Source organism: Xyrauchen texanus, chromosome 11, assembly GCF_025860055.1.
Source record: "Xyrauchen texanus isolate HMW12.3.18 chromosome 11, RBS_HiC_50CHRs, whole genome shotgun sequence".
Lineage (NCBI taxonomy): Eukaryota > Metazoa > Chordata > Actinopteri > Cypriniformes > Catostomidae > Xyrauchen > Xyrauchen texanus.
Genome location: NC_068286.1, coordinates 15,209,346 through 15,228,928, shown reverse-complemented (window position 1 = coordinate 15,228,928; position 19,583 = coordinate 15,209,346). Strand labels below are relative to the sequence as shown.

Genomic DNA, 19,583 nt, shown 5'->3' with positions numbered 1-19,583 from the left:
ACTGTGACTAAATAGATAGAAGAACTGTGGTGAGAAGAAGCTTGGAACATCCTATCTGCCAACAACCAAGAAACATTGTTTCCAGGTGTAAGTAGGAGAATTGGTGCTGTTTTAAAGGCAAAGGTGGTCACACCAAATATTAATTTAGCTTTTTTATGTTTACTGAACTTCGTATGATGTTAATTGATAAATGAAAACTAAATGGCATTATTTAAGATATCCTCACTATGCAACATTTTTCACATGTGCCTAAAACTTTTGCACAGTACTCTGTGTACACACACACACACAGTACAGATTTTGATCTTGTGGAAATAAATTGGTACTTTTATTCACCAAATAATCAATCAACTGATCACAATGTATAGTCAGGACATTAATAACGTGAAAAATGACTATTACAATTTGAAAAAAAAGAAAATTCAGAACTTCTTAAACTACTTCATAGATTTCTCATAAAAAAAAAAAATTGCAGATCCTTGGCATTCTAGCTGTCAGTTTGTCCAGGTATTCCGATACCTTCTCACACACACACACACACACACACACACACACACACACACACACACACCTTACAATTTAGATAACCCACAAAAGCTCAAAAGATCCATCACACTCTTTTCCAATTAACTGTTGTGCAATGTCTGTTTCTTTGCCGACTCTAACCTTTTCATTTCGATTTCTGTCTCAGTGTCTTTTTCTTTGCAATTCTTCTTATATGGCCTGCACCCCTGAGTTTTACTTAACTGTTTTACATGAAACTGGTGTTGAGCAGGTAGAATTAAATGAAGCTGTCAGCAGAGGATATATGAGGTGTCTATTTCACAAGCTAGAAACTTGGATGTACTTATCCTCTTGTTTAGTTGTAAATCTGGCCTTCCACATCTCTTTCTGTCCTTATTAAAGCCAGTTGTCCTTTGTCTTTAAAGACTGTAGGGTACACCCTTGTATGAAATCTTCCGTTTTTTGGTAATTTCAAGAATCGTATAGCCTCAAAACAATGATTGACTGACGATTTTCTAGAGAAAACTGTTTATTTTTGCCAATTTTGACCTAATATTGACCTTAAGACATGCCAGTCTCTTGCATATTGTGGCAACTCAAAATCAAAGACAATGTTAACCTTCATTTAATGAACAAAATTGCTTTCAGCTGTGTTTGATATAATGGCAAGTGATTTTCTAGAACCAAATTAGCAATTACTCAAGGATAAGGTGTCGTAGGGATGGCTGCTGGAAATGGGGCCTGACTAGATTTGATAAAAAATTTCTTTTTTCAAATAGTGATGGTGCAGTTTTTTACATCAGTAATGCCCTGACTATACTTTGTGATCAGTTGAATGTCACTTTGGTGAACTAAATTACCAATTTCCTTCCAAAACAGCAAATGTCCATTATTCTGTCCATTATTCCAAACTTTTGGCCGTCAGTGTGTGTTTGTGTGTGTGTGTGTGTGTGTGTGTGTATATGTATATATATATATTTATTTATTAGATATTGGCATCTCTGGCAGATGGTGTTTGTTGTGCATTAAGTACACATCTAAGTTCCTCACACAGAAAAATAGTAAAAAGAGGACAAGGGAAAATAAGTAGAATATTTTTTGCCTCCAGATTACAGACTGTTCACACTTTTTTGAATTGTTCTTTTTTTAATCTGGCTGAAAATATGTATATATTACAGCGCAGAGGTTTTCAAACAGAGGTTTTTGGCCAGGGGGCCAAAAGGTATTGCTTGGGATCCACAGGAAATATAACCAAAAAAAGATTTTACCAAATACATTTTTTAGTGCAAAGTTAACTTTTTAACACAGTTTTACCTTTGCATTATTCTTTATAATGACTGGTTGAAAACCACATGATTCTAATTATTTAAGGATTAAATAATTATAATTTTATTTTATGAAAGAAACATTGTAATCAAAAGTATCAGCATGAAAAAGTTGCAAACCATTTTATAGAGAAAAAAGATGTATATAGATTTATACTGTGTAAGTGTGACTGGTCATAGTCTGGGTTTGGGTCATGAGGGACACACACCTAAACACATACACCTAAAACACATTAAAACGTATGTAGCTGACCAGGTTCCTTAGCGACATGTGTAAAGAGACCAACTGAGAGGGACTTGAAAGAGGTGAAGCGCTGGATGATTTGAATGGCTTTGACAGGTTAGCTTGATTTCAAGCTGTTAATGCTGGCTAAGAAGACTACTTCAGACCAAACGTGAACTCATTAACATGCTTTAAACCATTCTCTCAAGTTTGTTCATTGGTTTTCATCAGTCTTTCTGTAAACATTCGCTGGATTGTGATCTTCATAGACTCATTCAAAAGGATTAGCCAAATCAGTTAGGAATGACAAATATCAGTATTATAGGACTGTTATTCATAACCACTAATGTGTATTCAATGTATTTGTACGCAGTCAGTGTTTGGGTGAAGAAGATAGAATTCTGAGTTTGAATTTCAGCCTCTTTGTGGTGAGTGATTAGATTTACAGACACACTGCCCCCTTGTGGTACTAGATAAAACACCTTATCTGAACAGAATACATTTCTATTTGTAAAACGCAAGATTAATCATTAGCCTCCTTAATGACAATCATAATTATTTACGTAATATCTTCATGGGAAAAAGAAAGCTATTTTATGTATTTTATGTTATAACATGTCGCTGCTGTGACCACTAGATGGAGCACCGTCTCTGTCAAGCGTCTCACTCATGCTCTCACTTCTTTGGATTATTTATTTGAGGAATATGACTTCTATCTTTCTCACTTACCAAACATTGTGAGGTAATTGTTGCTCATTATGGGGTTGAAAGTACACTGTACTGGTTTGTATTACCATGGAATAAGTTGGGCTTTGCGGCACAAGTAACTTTGAGGGGTTTCTCTTTCTGACTCTTCATTGGAAATAAAAAATATTGTCTTCCTGTTTTTGAATTTTAGGCAGATGTCCAGAACTTGTGGGGTGCAAAAGTCTTAACACAAACACTTGAGCATGACCTGCAGATTTATTGGATCCTTCACATGCTGCAGGATTTTGTGTGTTTGTGTGGAGATCTGCATCCAGATGTGATTACTTGGCCAAGCAAACAGCAACAAATGGTATGCCTCTCCGGTTACTGAATCTTGTAGATTTTTACCAAGCACAAGCTCTTTGGTCTGTTGTAAAGATCAATTTCAGGTCTGTTCTATGACAGGTAATATTACAAAGTTAAAATATCCTTTAAAAGCTATTGATTAATATATGCCGAAGATCATCTCTTTGTGGAATATATTGACCTCAAATCCAGACCACTACATTTCCCTTCCGGGCCAAAAATGTTTTACCTTTGCAGATGATGAGACCAGTTTTGGGATCATTTTCCAAAGGGATGGTTTCATTTGATTTTCTTTTAAAAATAATCTTATGAAAAGGCCAACATTTAGAAACACCTCCTGATCTAAGGTAGGGCTGGCAACAGTAATGATGTCTAAAGGAATAGTTCACCCAAAATGTACTTTATCAAAACTTTGTCAAAATGTATCTACTGTACATTTACTCACCCCAAGGTTATCCCAGATGTGTATGACTTTCTTCTGCAGAACACAAACAAAGATTTTTAGAAGAATATCTCAGCTCTGTAGGTCCATACAATGTGATTGAATTATAAAGCAAATAAAGGTAGCAAAAAGTAATCCGTAAGACTCCAGTGGTTAATCCATGTCTTCAGAAGCTATATACAGGTCCTTCTCAAAAATTAGCATATTGTGATAAAGTTCATTATTTTCTATAATGTAATGATAAAAATTAAACTTTCATATATTTTAGATTCATTGCACACCAACTGAAATATTTCAGGTCTTTTATTGTTTTAATACTGATGATTTTGGCATACAGCTCATGAAAACCCAAAATTCCTATTTCAAAAAATTAGCATATTTCATCTGACCAATAAAAAGTGATTCAGTTATGCACTCAATACTTGGTCGGGAATCCTTTTGCAGAAATGACTGCTTCAATGCGGTGTGGCATGGAGGCAATCAGCCTGTGGCACTGCTGAGGTGTTATGGAGGCCCAGGATGCTTCGATAGCGGCCTTAAGCTCATCCAGAGTGTTGGGTCTTGCATCTCTCAACTTTCTCTTCACAATATCCCACAGATTCTCTATGGGGTTCAGGTCAGGAGAGTTGGCAGGCCAATTGAGCACAGTAATACCATGGTCAGTAAACCATTTACCAGTGGTTTTGGCACTGTGAGCAGGTGCCAGGTCGTGCTGAAAAATGAAATCTTCATCTCCATAAAGCTTTTCAGCAGATGGAAGCATGAAGTGCTCCAAAATCTCCTGATAGCTAGCTGCATTGACCCTGCCCTTGATAAAACACAGTGGACCAACACCAGCAGCTGACATGGCACCCCAGACCATCACTGACTGTGGGTACTTGACACTGGACTTCAGGCATTTTGGCATTTCCTTCTCCCCAGTCTTCCTCCAGACTCTGGCACCTTGATTTCGAATGACATGCAAAATTTGCTTTCATCCGAAAAAAGTACTTTGGACCACTGAGCAACAGTCCAGTGCTGCTTCTCTGTAGCCCAGGTCAGGCGCTTCTGCCGCTGTTTCTGGTGCCTGTGCACAGTGGCTCTGGATGTTTCTACTCCAGACTCAGTCCACTGCTTCCGCAGGTCCCCCAAGGTCTGGAGTCGGTCCTTCTCCACAATCTTCCTCAGGGTCCGGTCACCTCTTCTCGTTGTGCAGCGTTTTTGCCACACTTTTCCTTCCCACAGACTTCCCACTGAGGTGCCTTGATACAGCACTCTGGGAACAGCCTATTTGTTCAGAAATTTCTTTCTGTGTCTTACCCTCTTGCTTGAGGGTGTCAATGATGGCCTTCTGGACAGCAGTCAGGTCGGCAGTCTTACCCATGATTGCGGTTTTGAGTAATGAAACAGGCTGGGAGTTTTTAAAAGCCTCAGGAATCTTTTGCAGGTGTTTAGAGTTAATTAGTTGATTCAGATGATTAGGTTAATAGCTCGTTTAGAGACCCTTTTCATGATATGCTAATTTTTTGAGATAGGAATTTGGGGTTTTCATGAGCTGTATGCCAAAATCATCAGTATTAAAACAATAAAAGACCTGAAATATTTCAGTTGGTGTGCAATGAATCTAAAATATATGAAAGTTTAATTTGTATCGTTACATTATGGAAAATAATGAACTTTATCACAATATGCTAATTTTTTGAGAAGGACCTGTAATTGCTGTGGTTGAGAAACAGATCAATAAAAGTTTACCACTTTCACGTCCATGTTCTTCTTTCTTTCTTTTTTTTTTTTGGTGATTCACATTCTTCACATACACCGCCACCTATTTGTGGATGATCAAAGGTGCAGATTTATAGTAAAAAAAGGCCTTAAATATTGATCCGTTGCTCACCTACACCTGTTATGTTGCTTTTTAAGATATACATTTAACAACTGGAGTCATATGGATTACTTTTATGCAACCTTTATTGCTTTTCAGTGTTCTGGTCACCATTCACTTTGTATGGACCCACAGAACTGAGATATTGTTCCAAAATCTACATTTGTGTTCTGCAGAAAGTCATTCACATCTGGGATGGCATGAGGGTGAGTAAATTATGAGATATTTAACATTTTTGGGTGAACTAATCCTTTAAGTTTAGCACATCAAAACTCTTCCGAACATGTTCTGAAATATCAGACATTTCCAAGCTGTTTTAATCCTGTGTGGAATTTTGTCATCAGTTGGATAAACAAACACTAACAACATAAGTAGAACATGATTTAATTATTACCTAATTTCAAAACCTCTCTTCAGGTGTCTGGGAGGACATGTTCTTCCATTGCATGTCTTTCTCATAAATAGCTTTGAACACCTGAGTAAAATGTTCTCAATATTGCATTCATCATGCAACTCCATTCTAATTTATTGGACTATAAGTAGTTCCTTTTTTATTCAGGCTGTCTGGCCAAACAAGAGTCATCAGGACCTAAGAATACATCTGCAGGTCAATTCATAATTCCTTGTATTAACATATTTGCACAAAGAAAACAGAATAGGTGCCATTAAAGCATTCTGTCATTTAGAACATGTCTATTTTCTCCCTTAATGATGTCTGTCAAGGCATTACAGCACTCAATTCAAGTGCTGAGTTAAAAGTTTGCTTTCCAGCTACCCAGCTCAAATGCCTGCATTACTTCAGAACTTCCCATAGCTTAATGGTGCAGAACAAACAGGCCTTGCTGACTGTAATTAATAATGTGATAGAAAGAGAGGGGGAGAGAGAGTTGAGGTAGAAAGCAGTGATCATGTGATAAACTAAGTAAAGATATAGAAATATGAAAGCAGGAATAATGCAGTAATTTGGCTTCAATGACAAATAACGACACAGTACGATGATTTCTGTCTGTGGAGGTTTCCCTTCTTTTGAAGCGTGAATGAGTACCAAGGAAAACAATGCAGAATTAGGACACTTCCTCTGGTGGAGGATAAGAGAGCAAGCAGTGAAGGGAAACAGAGACTGGTTTTGTCTGAGCCCAGTACCAGCATCCAAACAACACAAAGCCTGCCTAACCAGCCATTGACTTGAACTAGGCCTCTGTGCATAGCTAATGCACTGAGAGAGGCTTCCCTCCAGCCACACAAAACAGGCAGTAGGGTGAGGGGTCTGTGAAGGAGGCAAACTGAGTTATTAACGAGCGCTGCAAAGCGCAGACCGTTTAAATGTGTGATCAGATTCATAATTTACCCTTATAGTCTACATTGTGTCTCTAAACGGTGTATTCTCCTAACAGGAAAAGCAAATGGTTAACTATCTTTTTTTATGATAATTATTTGGGCTTCTGTCTTTCCTTGAACTCTGGAGAATGTGCTACTGTTTTCACACATGCAAAACTAAACATACTTGGTTTGAAATTCAAGGGAAGTGATAAACTTAGTTTGCTTAGAGGCAGGGTGAGAAAGGCCTCGGGGCAAAAATGTCACAGAAATGGGCACGATATCTGTTTTGTTTGTATTGTCTGATAGATTTTATTCTATTATCATCCAAAATATGAATTGATGTTGATTTTTATTTAATAGGTTAAAACCTAATTACTCTTTTTTTGAACATGTATTTTGATTAATTTATTAAATAATTTACATAAAAGGATGACACCGTGTGTTTTATATGCTTAGAAAAAATATGCCCTCATAAAGGTAAAAAATGCCCCTTAAAATCAATTGACCCTTCATTAAGCCCTGCCTTAAAAGTACTTCTGACCAATCCTGTTTTAGCAACTGTTACCCTGCCACCATTACTCTGACATGCATTTGATATTTTCCAAGGACAGCCTATGGAAGTAATGTGTGTTTGAGTACTTTAAAGCAGGATTTTATAAAAAGTTTACAACACGTAAAAAAAACATTTAAAACACGTTGTTGCCGGGTCATTTGTAATAGTGACACAAGTTACCCAGAGAGGATACACCCAGTGTTTTTCTTTCTTTTTATTAAATAATCTTTAAATAAATCTGGACAAGAGTATGTTCTGGATTAAAGGAGCAATATGTAATATATTTACTGTACTAAAGCATAAAATTATCATAATATGTTATCAGAGATTTATCAGAGGAAACATGCTAAATTGAAATACTGATTTATCTGAAAACAATGCTACAACTAGTATATTCTACTTTGAAATGTCCGTTCTGGGAAAAGTAGTTAGCTACTGGAAAAGCTACTCTAGTTTAAGTTAGTAGCATCGCTACATGTAGTTAGCTACTCCTCAACTCTGTTGCACTAAAGCTGCATCTTGTTTCAGTTTGGCAAAATAATAAACGCGTTATTCTCTAATTTTTTGTCAGAGAACATTCCCACTTTCTTTACGGTGCATACAGACACGTAGATCTTGCATTCAGCGTGGTTTATGAAACATCGCGTTTTGAAATAAAGGCATCATCGGAGGATTCGCAGATAAAAAATATGAATGGAGGTTTACATGGAGACAAGAAACATGGCATCGTCACGCTCTCGATCTGTAAGAAACAGATTTTATTATCGTCTCATACAACACACACAGCAATAAGTGCTTGTCACTTTCTCTTTTTACTGTTTTGCTAAAACCTTTCATAGTGCCCCTTGTGGCAACTCCGAGAAAGCAACTGCATTATGAATAGAGTGCAACAGTACCTTCCCACTTTTTTAGCTGTCTTCATTCAGGTAAGGTTTTTCCCATTCATTTCATCCACAAGGATTTCATAAGAGTTCTTAGCCATTAACCAAACTAATAAACTCTGAGGTGGATCACGCATTACAAACTTTGATTTATAATTTGTCAACATTATTAGCAATTTTGGACAGCAGACTATATAGTAAATGTGAACTCATTTAAGCAAAGTGAAGTCAGGCCATGGGTGGGGTAAATGAGCCTCAACAGCTTCAGCGTTTTTCATGAGGGCCTGAAATATAATCCCATTAAGTATTGTGAATGACGTAATCAAATTAAAAGCAATGAACAAATATAAAACTGTTGAAACAATATATTAACATTCTATAGCAATTTATTCTGATATTTACAAATAAATATGTAGTTTTAGAGTGTTGGAAGACACTCCATTGCTTCATTCACAGTACAACACAGTAGTGAGTGGGCGGTCGCTGCTGGGCACTTTTGCTGCAGTGTGTCTACCGTTATTCTCTGATTGGTGGATCTTTCTCTGCAGGATCATGGGTAGTGTAGTTCATCACCTGGAATTCCACTATTGAACATGTTTTCTATTATTTTATTAAGTTGAATTACACTAATGCATGGCTTCAACAGAATCATATTCCATCAATTAACAACCTCTGAGCTCACGGTAGGTCTGTTTGTAAAGGTTTATAAGTTATCGTAAAATGTATTCGCCTACGGAAAAAAATAATGGGAGTTTTACTTCTGGAACCCGACTGTAGCGCTCTATTGCACTCTCTATTGGAATGCAACAATATGTGAAATTCAGCCTGTCCAGCAAGAAGCATCTTAACTTACATATTTTTGTGAGTATGTTTCATGAGATAGAATTGACAAGAGATATCGAAAAGAGGACACAAGCTATGAGAGGAAGGGAGAGAGATCTCACCTCAAACATTTATTTAACTATTTACAGGTTTGCAGAAATATCGATCTGAGCAGAGATGCTGATTGTCTACAAAAGACAGCTACAGAAAACTGAAAATGATTTCAGTGTCAGAAGGAACAGAATGGAGGGCAATTCAACAATGTTGGCAACTCAACATGGCAATAAACCACACAGTTGTAAAACAAACTATTTACACATTCAGTACTATTAAAAATATACTGAACCAGGACAAATTAATCATTTTTTAGGATTATATCACAGGATAACTTCTGTAACAAATCATGTCGTAGTTTAAAAAAACATGGATGTGATGTCATGGTGATAAACAGGAAGTGTGTAGAAACACACAGAAAATATTGTTGGATTGTATTTTTGCAAGAATATGATGGAATATAGAAAACAAAAATAAATTCTGATGTCTGAATTAAAGATTGAAAAATAGAAATATGAGGTCATGATGAGGAGTTACTGATGACTCTGTTGATATTTAGAAATATCTACTCAGGTATGATGGACAGATTCATGGAAGGCACGCTACTGGTCACCACAGTGAGGTATGATGAGGCCTCATACTAAATCTGATTGTACTTGTTTATCCATGTGTGTATTCACATCATTTAACAAATAAATACATCCATGCCTAAAGGGTGTTGGGTGTTTATTACCTCAAACACTTTGTCTGCTATGTAGTTTATATTAATTGTTGAAGCAGAATTATCACATGTTAAGTTCAGTCAGTTGGGGCTCCAGTTGGGACTGCCATGTGATCAGCCAGAGGGCAGAGATATGCAGAACAAGAGCAGGGTTGCCTCGGTTCACAACTGACCTCAAATCAGCTCGAATTTGTTTTTCTCAGAGGAACAAAGCAGCAGAAGTTACTGATAGTCAAGACTGTGTGTGACTAGTTGTTTAAAAATACTTTCAGGGAAGAAAAGAGAATGTATGTAGAAGTCTCTTTTTCGATTGATCATTAAAGTGCTTAAAGAGATTTAATGTACATGGGAAGGTTGTGGTTTTGCCAGGGTTTGGCACAGGGCTTTTGATGAGGAGCACAGCAAATCCACAGCACTCAGAAATCACACACATCTTCAGGAGGAACCAGAGAGAGGCAAGGATAATACATGCAAGCTTAGATGCTTCACACAGGAGAGGTACCTGATCGAGCCCAGCTGTCCTGGTAAGTGCCCTCCCTCATGAGGTGATGTCGGTCTAGGGAGGGAGGGAGGGTCATAAGGAACTGGGGAAGGAGAGAGCTGTTAGGGCTTGTGATATCGCCTTCGGCAACAAATGTCAGGTCTGTGCTGCACTCTTCTTCCTCCAGCGCCTGGACCCCTCCGTCGCTCCTCCATTCTGTGACCCCAGATGAGTTCCCTTTTTGCGTGTGTTGGATGGGGGAAAGTGCAGAACAGAATGGTGGTTGATTTCGGGCAGCAGCGTTTCTATTGGGCAGAATTAGGGCTTGTCTTGGTGCTTTCCCCTCCACTGATGAATCCAAGCTCTGCGATTGGTGGCTGGCACTGAGGGCAGAGCCATTCTCCTTGGATCTGGGCCGAGTCTTGTGGGAGACGGGGGTGGAGCTGAAGTTGTCGTTGTTGATGTCTGCTTCCGTGTCGAGGCGCAGGAAGTCAGGCAGGACAAGGTTGGATTTGTTCAGCAAACCCCGCTGGTCATCAGCTCTGTTGCTCTGTGCTTTGGATATGAGCTCGAAGAATTCTGGATGGAAAACACACAATTCCAAACCATTTTATTTGTTGAAAAGTGGAAACTAACACATGACACATCACAGCATGCGTGAGATAGAAAGCTTTCTTGCAAGACAGATTAACTGCGACTGCCAGGTCATAGTGTGCTTATGTTAGCAGTAGCTACATCAGCCAGTGTTACTACAGAGACTGGTTAGCATAAGCCATGAACAACTTCAGTGCTTCAAATGGGTAAAATAAAAAAATTTATTTTCAAGAAAACAAAAGGGGAATAGGGTTTTACCTTCAGCTTCATCTATATTAAGCTTTTTCTGTTTTCGTTTTTCCACTTGGGCCCTGGTTTTCACAGCCGAAGGCTTTCCTGCCGTTTTGTCCTCCCCCTGGGTAGCGACAATGAGATTGGGGCACATTAAAGGTGCGTGGATGAAAGTTGCCTCTTCTACAGGCTTTGTTTGGGGCTACAACTACAGGGGTCTCTTAGGGGCAGTGGAGGGGCTTCTAGTCCACTAGTTACTATCACTGAAGCTTCTTACATACTACTACTTATATGCAAATATGCTATAGTCAAACGCTGCAGAAAAAACACCACCTGCACAGCATGCCACCACAACACCACATCCCTCAACGTGAACAAGCTCCACTTCTTAATCTTTCCACCATTTCTCTCAACATATCACACAGCCATAGTGTAGTCTAGGACATACGCAGGCATACGCCGTATGCCCACCTATCATTCTAAGATTTTGCATTTGCCCACCTAAAATAAGTGAGGATACGAATGGCCACCAGAACAATGAGTAGGCTTTTGACCCGGAACTTTAAATCTATTTATGCGATGCCGCAGAACCGTTAAGTGAAATGTATCTACACACTACCGGTCAAAAGTTTTGAAACACTCATTCTTTGTTATAATTTTTAAAAACTATGGAATAACATAAATGGAACTATGGGAATTATGTTGTGACTAAACAAAATCCAAAATAAATCAAAACTCTTATATTTTAGCGTCTTCAAAGTAGTCACACTTTGCCTAGAATCTGCCGACATGTACTCTTGACATTTTCTCAACCAACTTCTTGAGGTATCACCATGGGATGCTTTTTAAACAGTATTGAAGGTTACATCTATGTTGGGCACTTATTGGCTGCTTTTCTTTATTATTTGGCCCAAGTCATCCATTTCAAAAATTAGTTAATACAATTTTTGGTTTAATAAAAAATACATTAATATGGTGGCACAATTATATTTTTGTTTACAAAACTATTTTCAAACACGTAAGCATATGCCTTCAGATCAAAAGATTATTAAGATCATGAGAAACATTTCAGTAAAGTGTTTCAAAATTTTGACAGGTAGTGTGTGTGTGTGTGTGTGTGTGTGTGTGTGTGTATATATATATATATATATATATATATATATATATATATATATATATAAAAAAAATTTGTACAGAGATTTTCTCTAAACGCTCACAGAGTTGTGGCAGCGCAACTGATGGCACTGGAAAGACAGACAGTCTGACTAATCTGATCCACCAATCAGAATGTTCGTTTCAGACCCGAATGGATATGTTCTAACCAATAATTTTTTCAGTAAGGGACGGGACATTTCCAGTGTCTGATGCACAAGCATCCCTGCTAAACGTAAATATATACACACACATACAGGTATATAATATAATAACATAAAAGATCTCTAACATTTGCAAAGCATCTCTCACTTCCACTCAGTCAACCCCCTGTTGTGCGTACGCATGCATGCTCACACACACACTCCGAGACACTAAGGCATTTTGAGGACACAACATCGTTTGAGGTTTGCGGCACAGTATAAACTGCAGTTATCCACTAGTCCAAACACAATTTTATCATTATCAATGGACAACAGCAAACAGAAAATGTTACTGTAGAAGTTATAATTGATAATTAACATTAATCTAACGTTAGCCAAGTTAGGTAACGTTAACATCTCCTTGCTTATGTCAATTGACATATCTGGCTGCTTGTCATGAAAAACAATGTATAACGTATGTAACCTTATATCTAGCTAGTTAACATTTGGTAATTATCTAATGCTAACGTTATTAGATATTATAACGTGGCTCTGACAATGTAAATATTTTCAGCATCTGAGAAGCAAGTTCAACACAGGTAAGCACTTTTGCTTAATTTCTTTGATGGCTCACGTGGCTCAAAGTCAACGCTTGTCTGGGACAAGTGGATTTTTGAAGAACAATCAGACTTTCCTTTATTTGACTACCATACATTACCATATGACAATAGCCTCCTCCCCTACCCAGTGCAGTTTACATTTCTGTCACGGAGAACAGGTACACTATTAGGTTGGTCATCGGTCATAATTTTAGAAAAATATACAACATAAACTTTGACATGTTACTTGAGCATATATCCTTTTTGCTCTTCAGACAAGTAACTTTTTTAATTACCAATTTACTTGTCCAGAGAACAAGCACATGACAATGCTTAATGTCGAGTCCTGGCTCAATGTATGCTCCAGTCAATTTTGTGTTTTGACCATTTGTGAACTGCGTTAAACTACGTCTCATTTACCATGCGTTGTGGGTGTGACGTTTGTGCCATGTCATCACCATTTATGATTAAATTACTACTAGAGCACAACATTTTTTACAATATTGCAAAGTTCTTCACAGATCTAGCCTCTTAATTTTGCTCTCAAATGCACCAGATTGATGCATTTAACTTTAAAATGTACACAAATTTCTTATGGGGTCCATGACCCCGGAATCCCCTAGAGGGTCCGAGGTCCACCCACCACAGTCTCACAAAATCCTGTGGGAATCACTGAGGATAAATATGGTAATACAAGATAACGTGTTAACGTGAACATTACTACACTCATATTAGCTACAAACAGTTTATTGTGTATTATGTATATATTAGTTTATTAATTAGAGTAATAATAAAGTATTAACAATTTTCATAGTAGCCTAATAAAAGGAACATTTAGGACACCTATTAATTTAAATCCATATTTAACATCAAGTTACCATAACATGGTTCTTAGCAGTGTACTCTACACCATGCCAACAAGAAACTTACCATGATATAAAAAAAATTTTGTTTAAAGGGCACCTATTATGGAATTTTGAAAATTACCTTTCATTTAAGTGAACAAAAACATCCTGCAAAGTTTTATATATGTGACCGTAAAAAAAGTTATTGTCTCTCAAAAGTAGGAGTCGACTCTGAGTCAATGTAATGAATCGTTTTTCCAATGAGTCATTTTCCTTTTCGTTGTGACGTCAAGACGAAAAATTATCAAATTGGCGCGCCCACTCATTGTAGCGCGAGACACCAGGAAAACTTGAAAACATCATGTCGACAACAAGACGCTGTGTTCTCAAGTGCGTATCAAAAGCGACCTTTTTTTTCACTGCCCAGGGACGAGCATGTGAAGAATCAGTGGCTAGAGTTTTTATTTACAACTTTACCACACAATTATAGCCCGAACCTTGTGCTGTGTTCGCGTCATTTTAATGACGATTGCTTCACGAACATGAATGCTTTCAAGTGTGGATTCGCGAGCCGGTTGATACTGAAGGAAGGTTCAGTACCAAGTTTATTTGGATCAGCTTCCTCCTCCGAATCACAACCTGTAAGTATTATTAATAATTGTTGCTTTTATGTGTTTTTTAGCATGCTTAATAAGTATTTGTGTGTGTTGTGTAAGTTAAGCGCAGCTTCTAGGTCTCCAATGTCAATTTTTTGGAAATATGTGAAATGTTTGTCGATGTTATTGGAGTTGTCATAAAGAATAGAGCAATAACTTGTAGTAATGCAGTGCTTTACCAATATGTTTATGCGTTGGGCTAACGCAAACAATAACTGATTGGGTGTTTACCACCGAACTTTGGGCTATGATCGCTAACATAAATCAACTCAAAATTCTTCTCTGATTTAGATTTTTTTACTACAAAGCGGTGATGGGCGTTCCGTTTCCGACAATCTCTGCACAGAGTATACCAATCACAACTGACTGGGTCATCTGACCAATCACCGCAGATTAGCGTCACACAAAGGAGGGGTTTGGAAAAATGAGTCGTTGAACGAATCATTTGGGAGTCGGTGAGCAAATCAGGTAAACATAAATGCATATTATAAGACAACAAAAGTGTTTTTTGTCATTGCATGCATGTAAAACTGTTGTTGGGGACTCCCAAAACAATATTAGGAACATTTTAAATGCCATAATAGGTGCCCTTTAAGTGGAACTAAAATTACAACAGAATAAAAATACACATTTTACATATGTACTGTATATAATTGTAAATTAATTTAGAGGTTGGTGTGTTTTTTTTATTATTATTAGTTTTTTTTATACATTTTTATTTCATAATTTATTTTAAATTTGTTCTTTCATAAATTCACAGTATGCTCACCTCTTCAGACACTACTACAGCACTGTCACACAGCTATCAGTAACTACAGAGAAGAGAGAGTCTGTACAAGGGAGGACCCCTTGAGCCAATCAACTCTTGGCGGATGAAGGTTGCTACCCACAACAGTGTGGTGTGCTGAAGGAAATGAAGTGGTCAAAGGTGGGTTGGTGTGATTTGAGAAGGGTTAGAACATCCACAGGCCCAGAAATGCACAGATACACACAGCATACAGACAAGAGGACGAAATAGGGGAGCCAGCCATGCACAGGCCCCTACACACAGGCCAAAAACACAAAAAGAGAGAAGAGGGGGATAGAAGTGTATAATCTTGGAGATCAAGGTATTACTGTGGCAGACTGGCTTCGTGTAGACAGAGGTGGACCATGGCTTTTAGATGAGACCAGATTTTGTTTGTCTGTTTAGAGGAGAAGAAAAGGAAATTTTGATCATCAATTTGTTTTCAACATGTTTTCACCTAGAATGATATTACATGAGACAAAAAACTAAACGTCCGCAGAAACTAGGAACGGAATTGAATAGGCCCGTACTATACATTCATAAAATTAAAAAGGCATGTCAGGGGCCACAAAATAAAGGCTAAGGGCTGAATGCTACCTGCGGGGAACCTGATAAGGAAGTGAAAGCTATAAAGAACATTCTGAATCAAGATGACTCCAATAGCTTAATCTAGGAAAGAAAATTGTATGGCATCTGTGCTGTTGCTCCACAGGGGGTGAAACTGTAGAGTCAGATCAGATGTGAGTGATTTCTGTTCTGTATGTGTGTGCGCATCTTACCTTTTTCTGGAATGTGGTCGGCTGCTTCCAGAACCACCCTCAGTCCGTCTAGATTAGATATAGGAAGCCCAAGATCCAGTGGCTCTTTCTCTCCACTCTGTCCACACAGAATCACCAACAAATTTGACATCTATTCCATAAGATCCCAAAACACTGACGACATTTGACAATATAATATATAATAATTAAAAATGTATTGTAGAGTTTGATTCATCTCTCAATATAATCTACGACATCCATCCATATAGTGATTTATGCTGCAAAACCAGCTAAACGGGTAAGATGATGGAAACATTTTTCATGTGCTATGTAACCCGATACTCCAGAAGAAATTAACGCAAAAAGCACATCGTCAACATGTTGGTGGGATTTGGTGCACAATGCTACAATCAAACAGCTGATAAGATCTATACAGCGCTTTAAACATATACAGTATGTTGTTAGAATGTACACCAACTAACTGTGGAACAGCTTGTCTGAAATATAAGTTGCTTTGATAAGAAGTTCCCCTTCTGTCGCTCTCTCCACGTTGTGTCGGAGAAGCGACACTAGGGTCTCTCTTGAGCGCCGATATTCACCTCTGACCTATTGAAAAGGGCCAATGAGAGTTGGCAGTCAGTATTTGCATACCCCCGCATACGGGTATTTAAGCGGGGCAAATACGGAAGTTTAGTCAGAAAATTTCTTCGGAGCCGATGGTCTGTCTGCAGTTTGCTGCGAGTTACACACCACATTAAAACGTTCCTGTTTCCTCTGACGATCTGCATGCTGTTGGATCTTGACGCCGCACAACAGCGGCTTTCTCCTTTACATTGCACGGCGTGCATTGTTGCCCCTGAGCGCTTCGACAGCGCAGACACACACACACACACTGTGTATTAAAAGAGTAAATTCCTATTAAAAGAGTAATTTCTCTAAAAGAGCAAAACATAGCAGCGTTGAACGTTCTTTTCAGAACGCATCTTTTTCAAGATGCCCTTCCGCCCCGGTGTTGTTCCTGGATGCGGTAGAGTGCGCTCCGCTTCAGACGGCCACAGGCGCTGTCTCGTGTGTTTGGGCCGCGATCACACCGAGACGGCGTTTGTGGATGGTTCATATTCTCACTGCGAGAACATGACCATGACCACGTTGCGGTCGCGGCTTGCTTTCAACAGAAAGCAAGCCACCCCAGCTGCACTCCGCATTGCTCCTTCTTCCCACGGGATTGAGGACGATGTGGTTGGCGCTGGGGGCGATTTGGGGGCGGCAGCGGGTGTGGTTTCGCCGGGTAGCCCCCCGCGAACCTCCCGTTGCCTGACACGCTCGCGGCGATAGCGGCTCGCCTCACGGCCCGGCTGTCTATCCTCCCGAGCCCGAAGCAGATGAGCTCGCCGCTGCATCGGAGAGTGTGATGTCTGGTGCCGAGGACTCCCCTGGACTGCCGCCGGGCCAGCAGGCCCAGGCTGAGGCCGACGCTCAGATGTCTGACATGCTTTCCGGGCGCCGTAAGCGTGGGGTTGGATTGGAACCCTCCATCCTCTCCATAGCCTTCACGGTTGGATGACTGGTTCCTGGGGGCAGCGCCGTTCGCGACCTCGCATCCCCGGTCCCATTTTTCCCGGAGGTGCATGACGAGCTGACGTCTACGTGGAGATCCCCGCTCTCTGCCCGTCTAGGTGCCACCCGCTCCACTCTCACCACCCTCGACGGCGAGAGCGCCACGGATACGGGCGATTCCCCAGGTCGATAGGGCAGTTGCGTACCATCTATGCCCGGTAGCCCTACCTCCTGGCGTGGCGCCCGTACTCCCATCCAAGCCCTGTAGGACAACATCCTCGCTCAACGCGAAGGCCTACAGTGCGGCTGGACGCGCTGCCTCCGCCCTGCATGCGATGGCCCTCCTGCAAGTCCACCAGGCCAAAGCACTCAGAAACATGCACGGGGGTGAACCTGATCCTGATGTGCTGCAGGAACTGCGCTCAGCGACCGACCTCGTCCTGAGAGCGACGAAGGCCACAGCGCAGGCACTCGGACAGGCGATGGCCACCCTAGTGGTCCAGGAACGCCATCTTTTGCTCAATCTGGTTGAGATGCGTGAGGCCGACAAGAACCGCCTCCTGGACACACCTGTCTCTCAGACTGGCCTTTTCGGCGACACTGTCGAGGACTTCGCCCAACAGTTCTCCGTGGTGAAGAAGCAGACGGAGGCCATCTCTCAAGCATCATGCCCCGCCGCAGACCTGCCGCTACGGGCCCTGCCCCATCTGCCCGCCGAGGGCGTCCCCCTGCGAAGAAACCAGCTCCTACTCCGCCTCAACCCGGGCCCAGCTCTCAGCCCCAGCGTCGAGCACCCCGCAGACGGCGCACGCCCCCTGTCTCACGGACCCCCTCTAGGACCCGGAAGGTTCCCAAGCGTTCCTGAGACAGCCGACCCAGAGCCGAAGACGTTAGCTCTGGAGGTGGTAAGACCGCTCCGTCCCCCGGTGGAGGGCTGGGAGGAGAATCCTTTGTTTTTTCATTTGCCACACCCCTGGCGGGGCTGTGGTACCCACATTCTCAATAAGAGCTATTTCCTTTGCCTCTGGGTCACCTGGCTCGCAAATGCCGTTCTCACGGCAATCTGCTTTCAGATTACGACAGCCCCGGTACACCGGACGCGGCGATCCCGCCTTCCGCCTGCCCACGACTGTTCCCCGGCCGGCCGGTTCAGACGAGTCCAGAGGACGCCAGCATCAGACCTCCTCCTCAGTCACGAACCCGCCCCCTGCGGGGAACAGTTCCCTGCGCACGGAAATCGCGACCCTGTTAGCCAAGGGCGCGGTAGAGCCCGTCCCTCCAACCGAAATGAGGAAGGGTTTCTACAGCCCTTACTTCATTGTACCCAAGAAAGGCGGCGGCTTACGACCAATCCTGGACCTTCGAGTTTTCAATCGGGCCTTGTTAAAACTCCCGTTCAAAATGCTCACGCAGAGAAATATTCTGGCTGGCGTTCAGCATCTAGATTGGTTCGCAGCGGTAGACCTGAAGGACGCGTACTTCCACGTCTCAATTCTGCCATGACACCGACCCTTCTTACGGTTCGCGTTCGACGGCCAGGCGTTTCAGTACAAAGTCCTCCCCTTCGGCCTGTCTCTGTCCCCTCGCGCCTTCACGAAGTTCGCAGAGGCGGCCCTTGCCCCGCTACAAGTAGCCGGCATCCGCATTCACAACTACCTCGATGACTGGCTCATCCTAGCACACTCTCGAGAGTTACTATGCACACACAGAGACCAGGTGCTCCGGCACCTCAGCCGCTTGGGGCTTCAGGTCAACTGGGAAAAGAGCAAGCTCACTCCGGTTCAGAGCATCTCTTTTCTCGGGCTGGAGTTAGACTCAGTCTCAATGACAGCACGTCTCACGAGCGAGCGTGCTCAGTTGGTGCTGGATTACCTCACTTCCTTCAAGCCAGGCACAGTGGTCCCTCTAAAACTTTTCCAGAGGCTCCTGGGGCATATGGCGTCCTCCGCGGCGGTCGCGCCGCTGGGGTAGATGCATATGAGACCACTCCAGCACTGGCTCCAGACTTGAGTCCCGAGACA

The 19,583-nt window shown here is 41.1% G+C and overlaps 1 protein-coding gene across 2 annotated transcripts in view; it reads right to left on the bottom strand.

Annotated features, from left to right (window-relative positions):
* Window positions 1-9,075: 9,075 nt before the first annotated feature.
* Window positions 9,076-19,583, bottom strand: part of LOC127651261 (regulator of G-protein signaling 12-like) — a 134,581-nt gene continuing 124,073 nt past the window's right edge. The window contains exons 14-17 of one of the 2 annotated variants that reach the window (XM_052137011.1): window positions 16,027-16,123; window positions 15,577-15,644; window positions 11,093-11,189; window positions 9,076-10,819 (exon numbers count right to left, since the gene is read on the bottom strand). In XM_052137011.1, the coding sequence (XP_051992971.1) occupies window positions 10,245-10,819; window positions 11,093-11,189; window positions 15,577-15,644; window positions 16,027-16,123 (837 nt within the window). In that variant the 3' untranslated portion in view covers window positions 9,076-10,244. The remainder of the gene's footprint in view (window positions 10,820-11,092; window positions 11,190-15,576; window positions 15,645-16,026; window positions 16,124-19,583) is intronic. The other variant, XM_052137012.1, reaches the window with a different exon arrangement.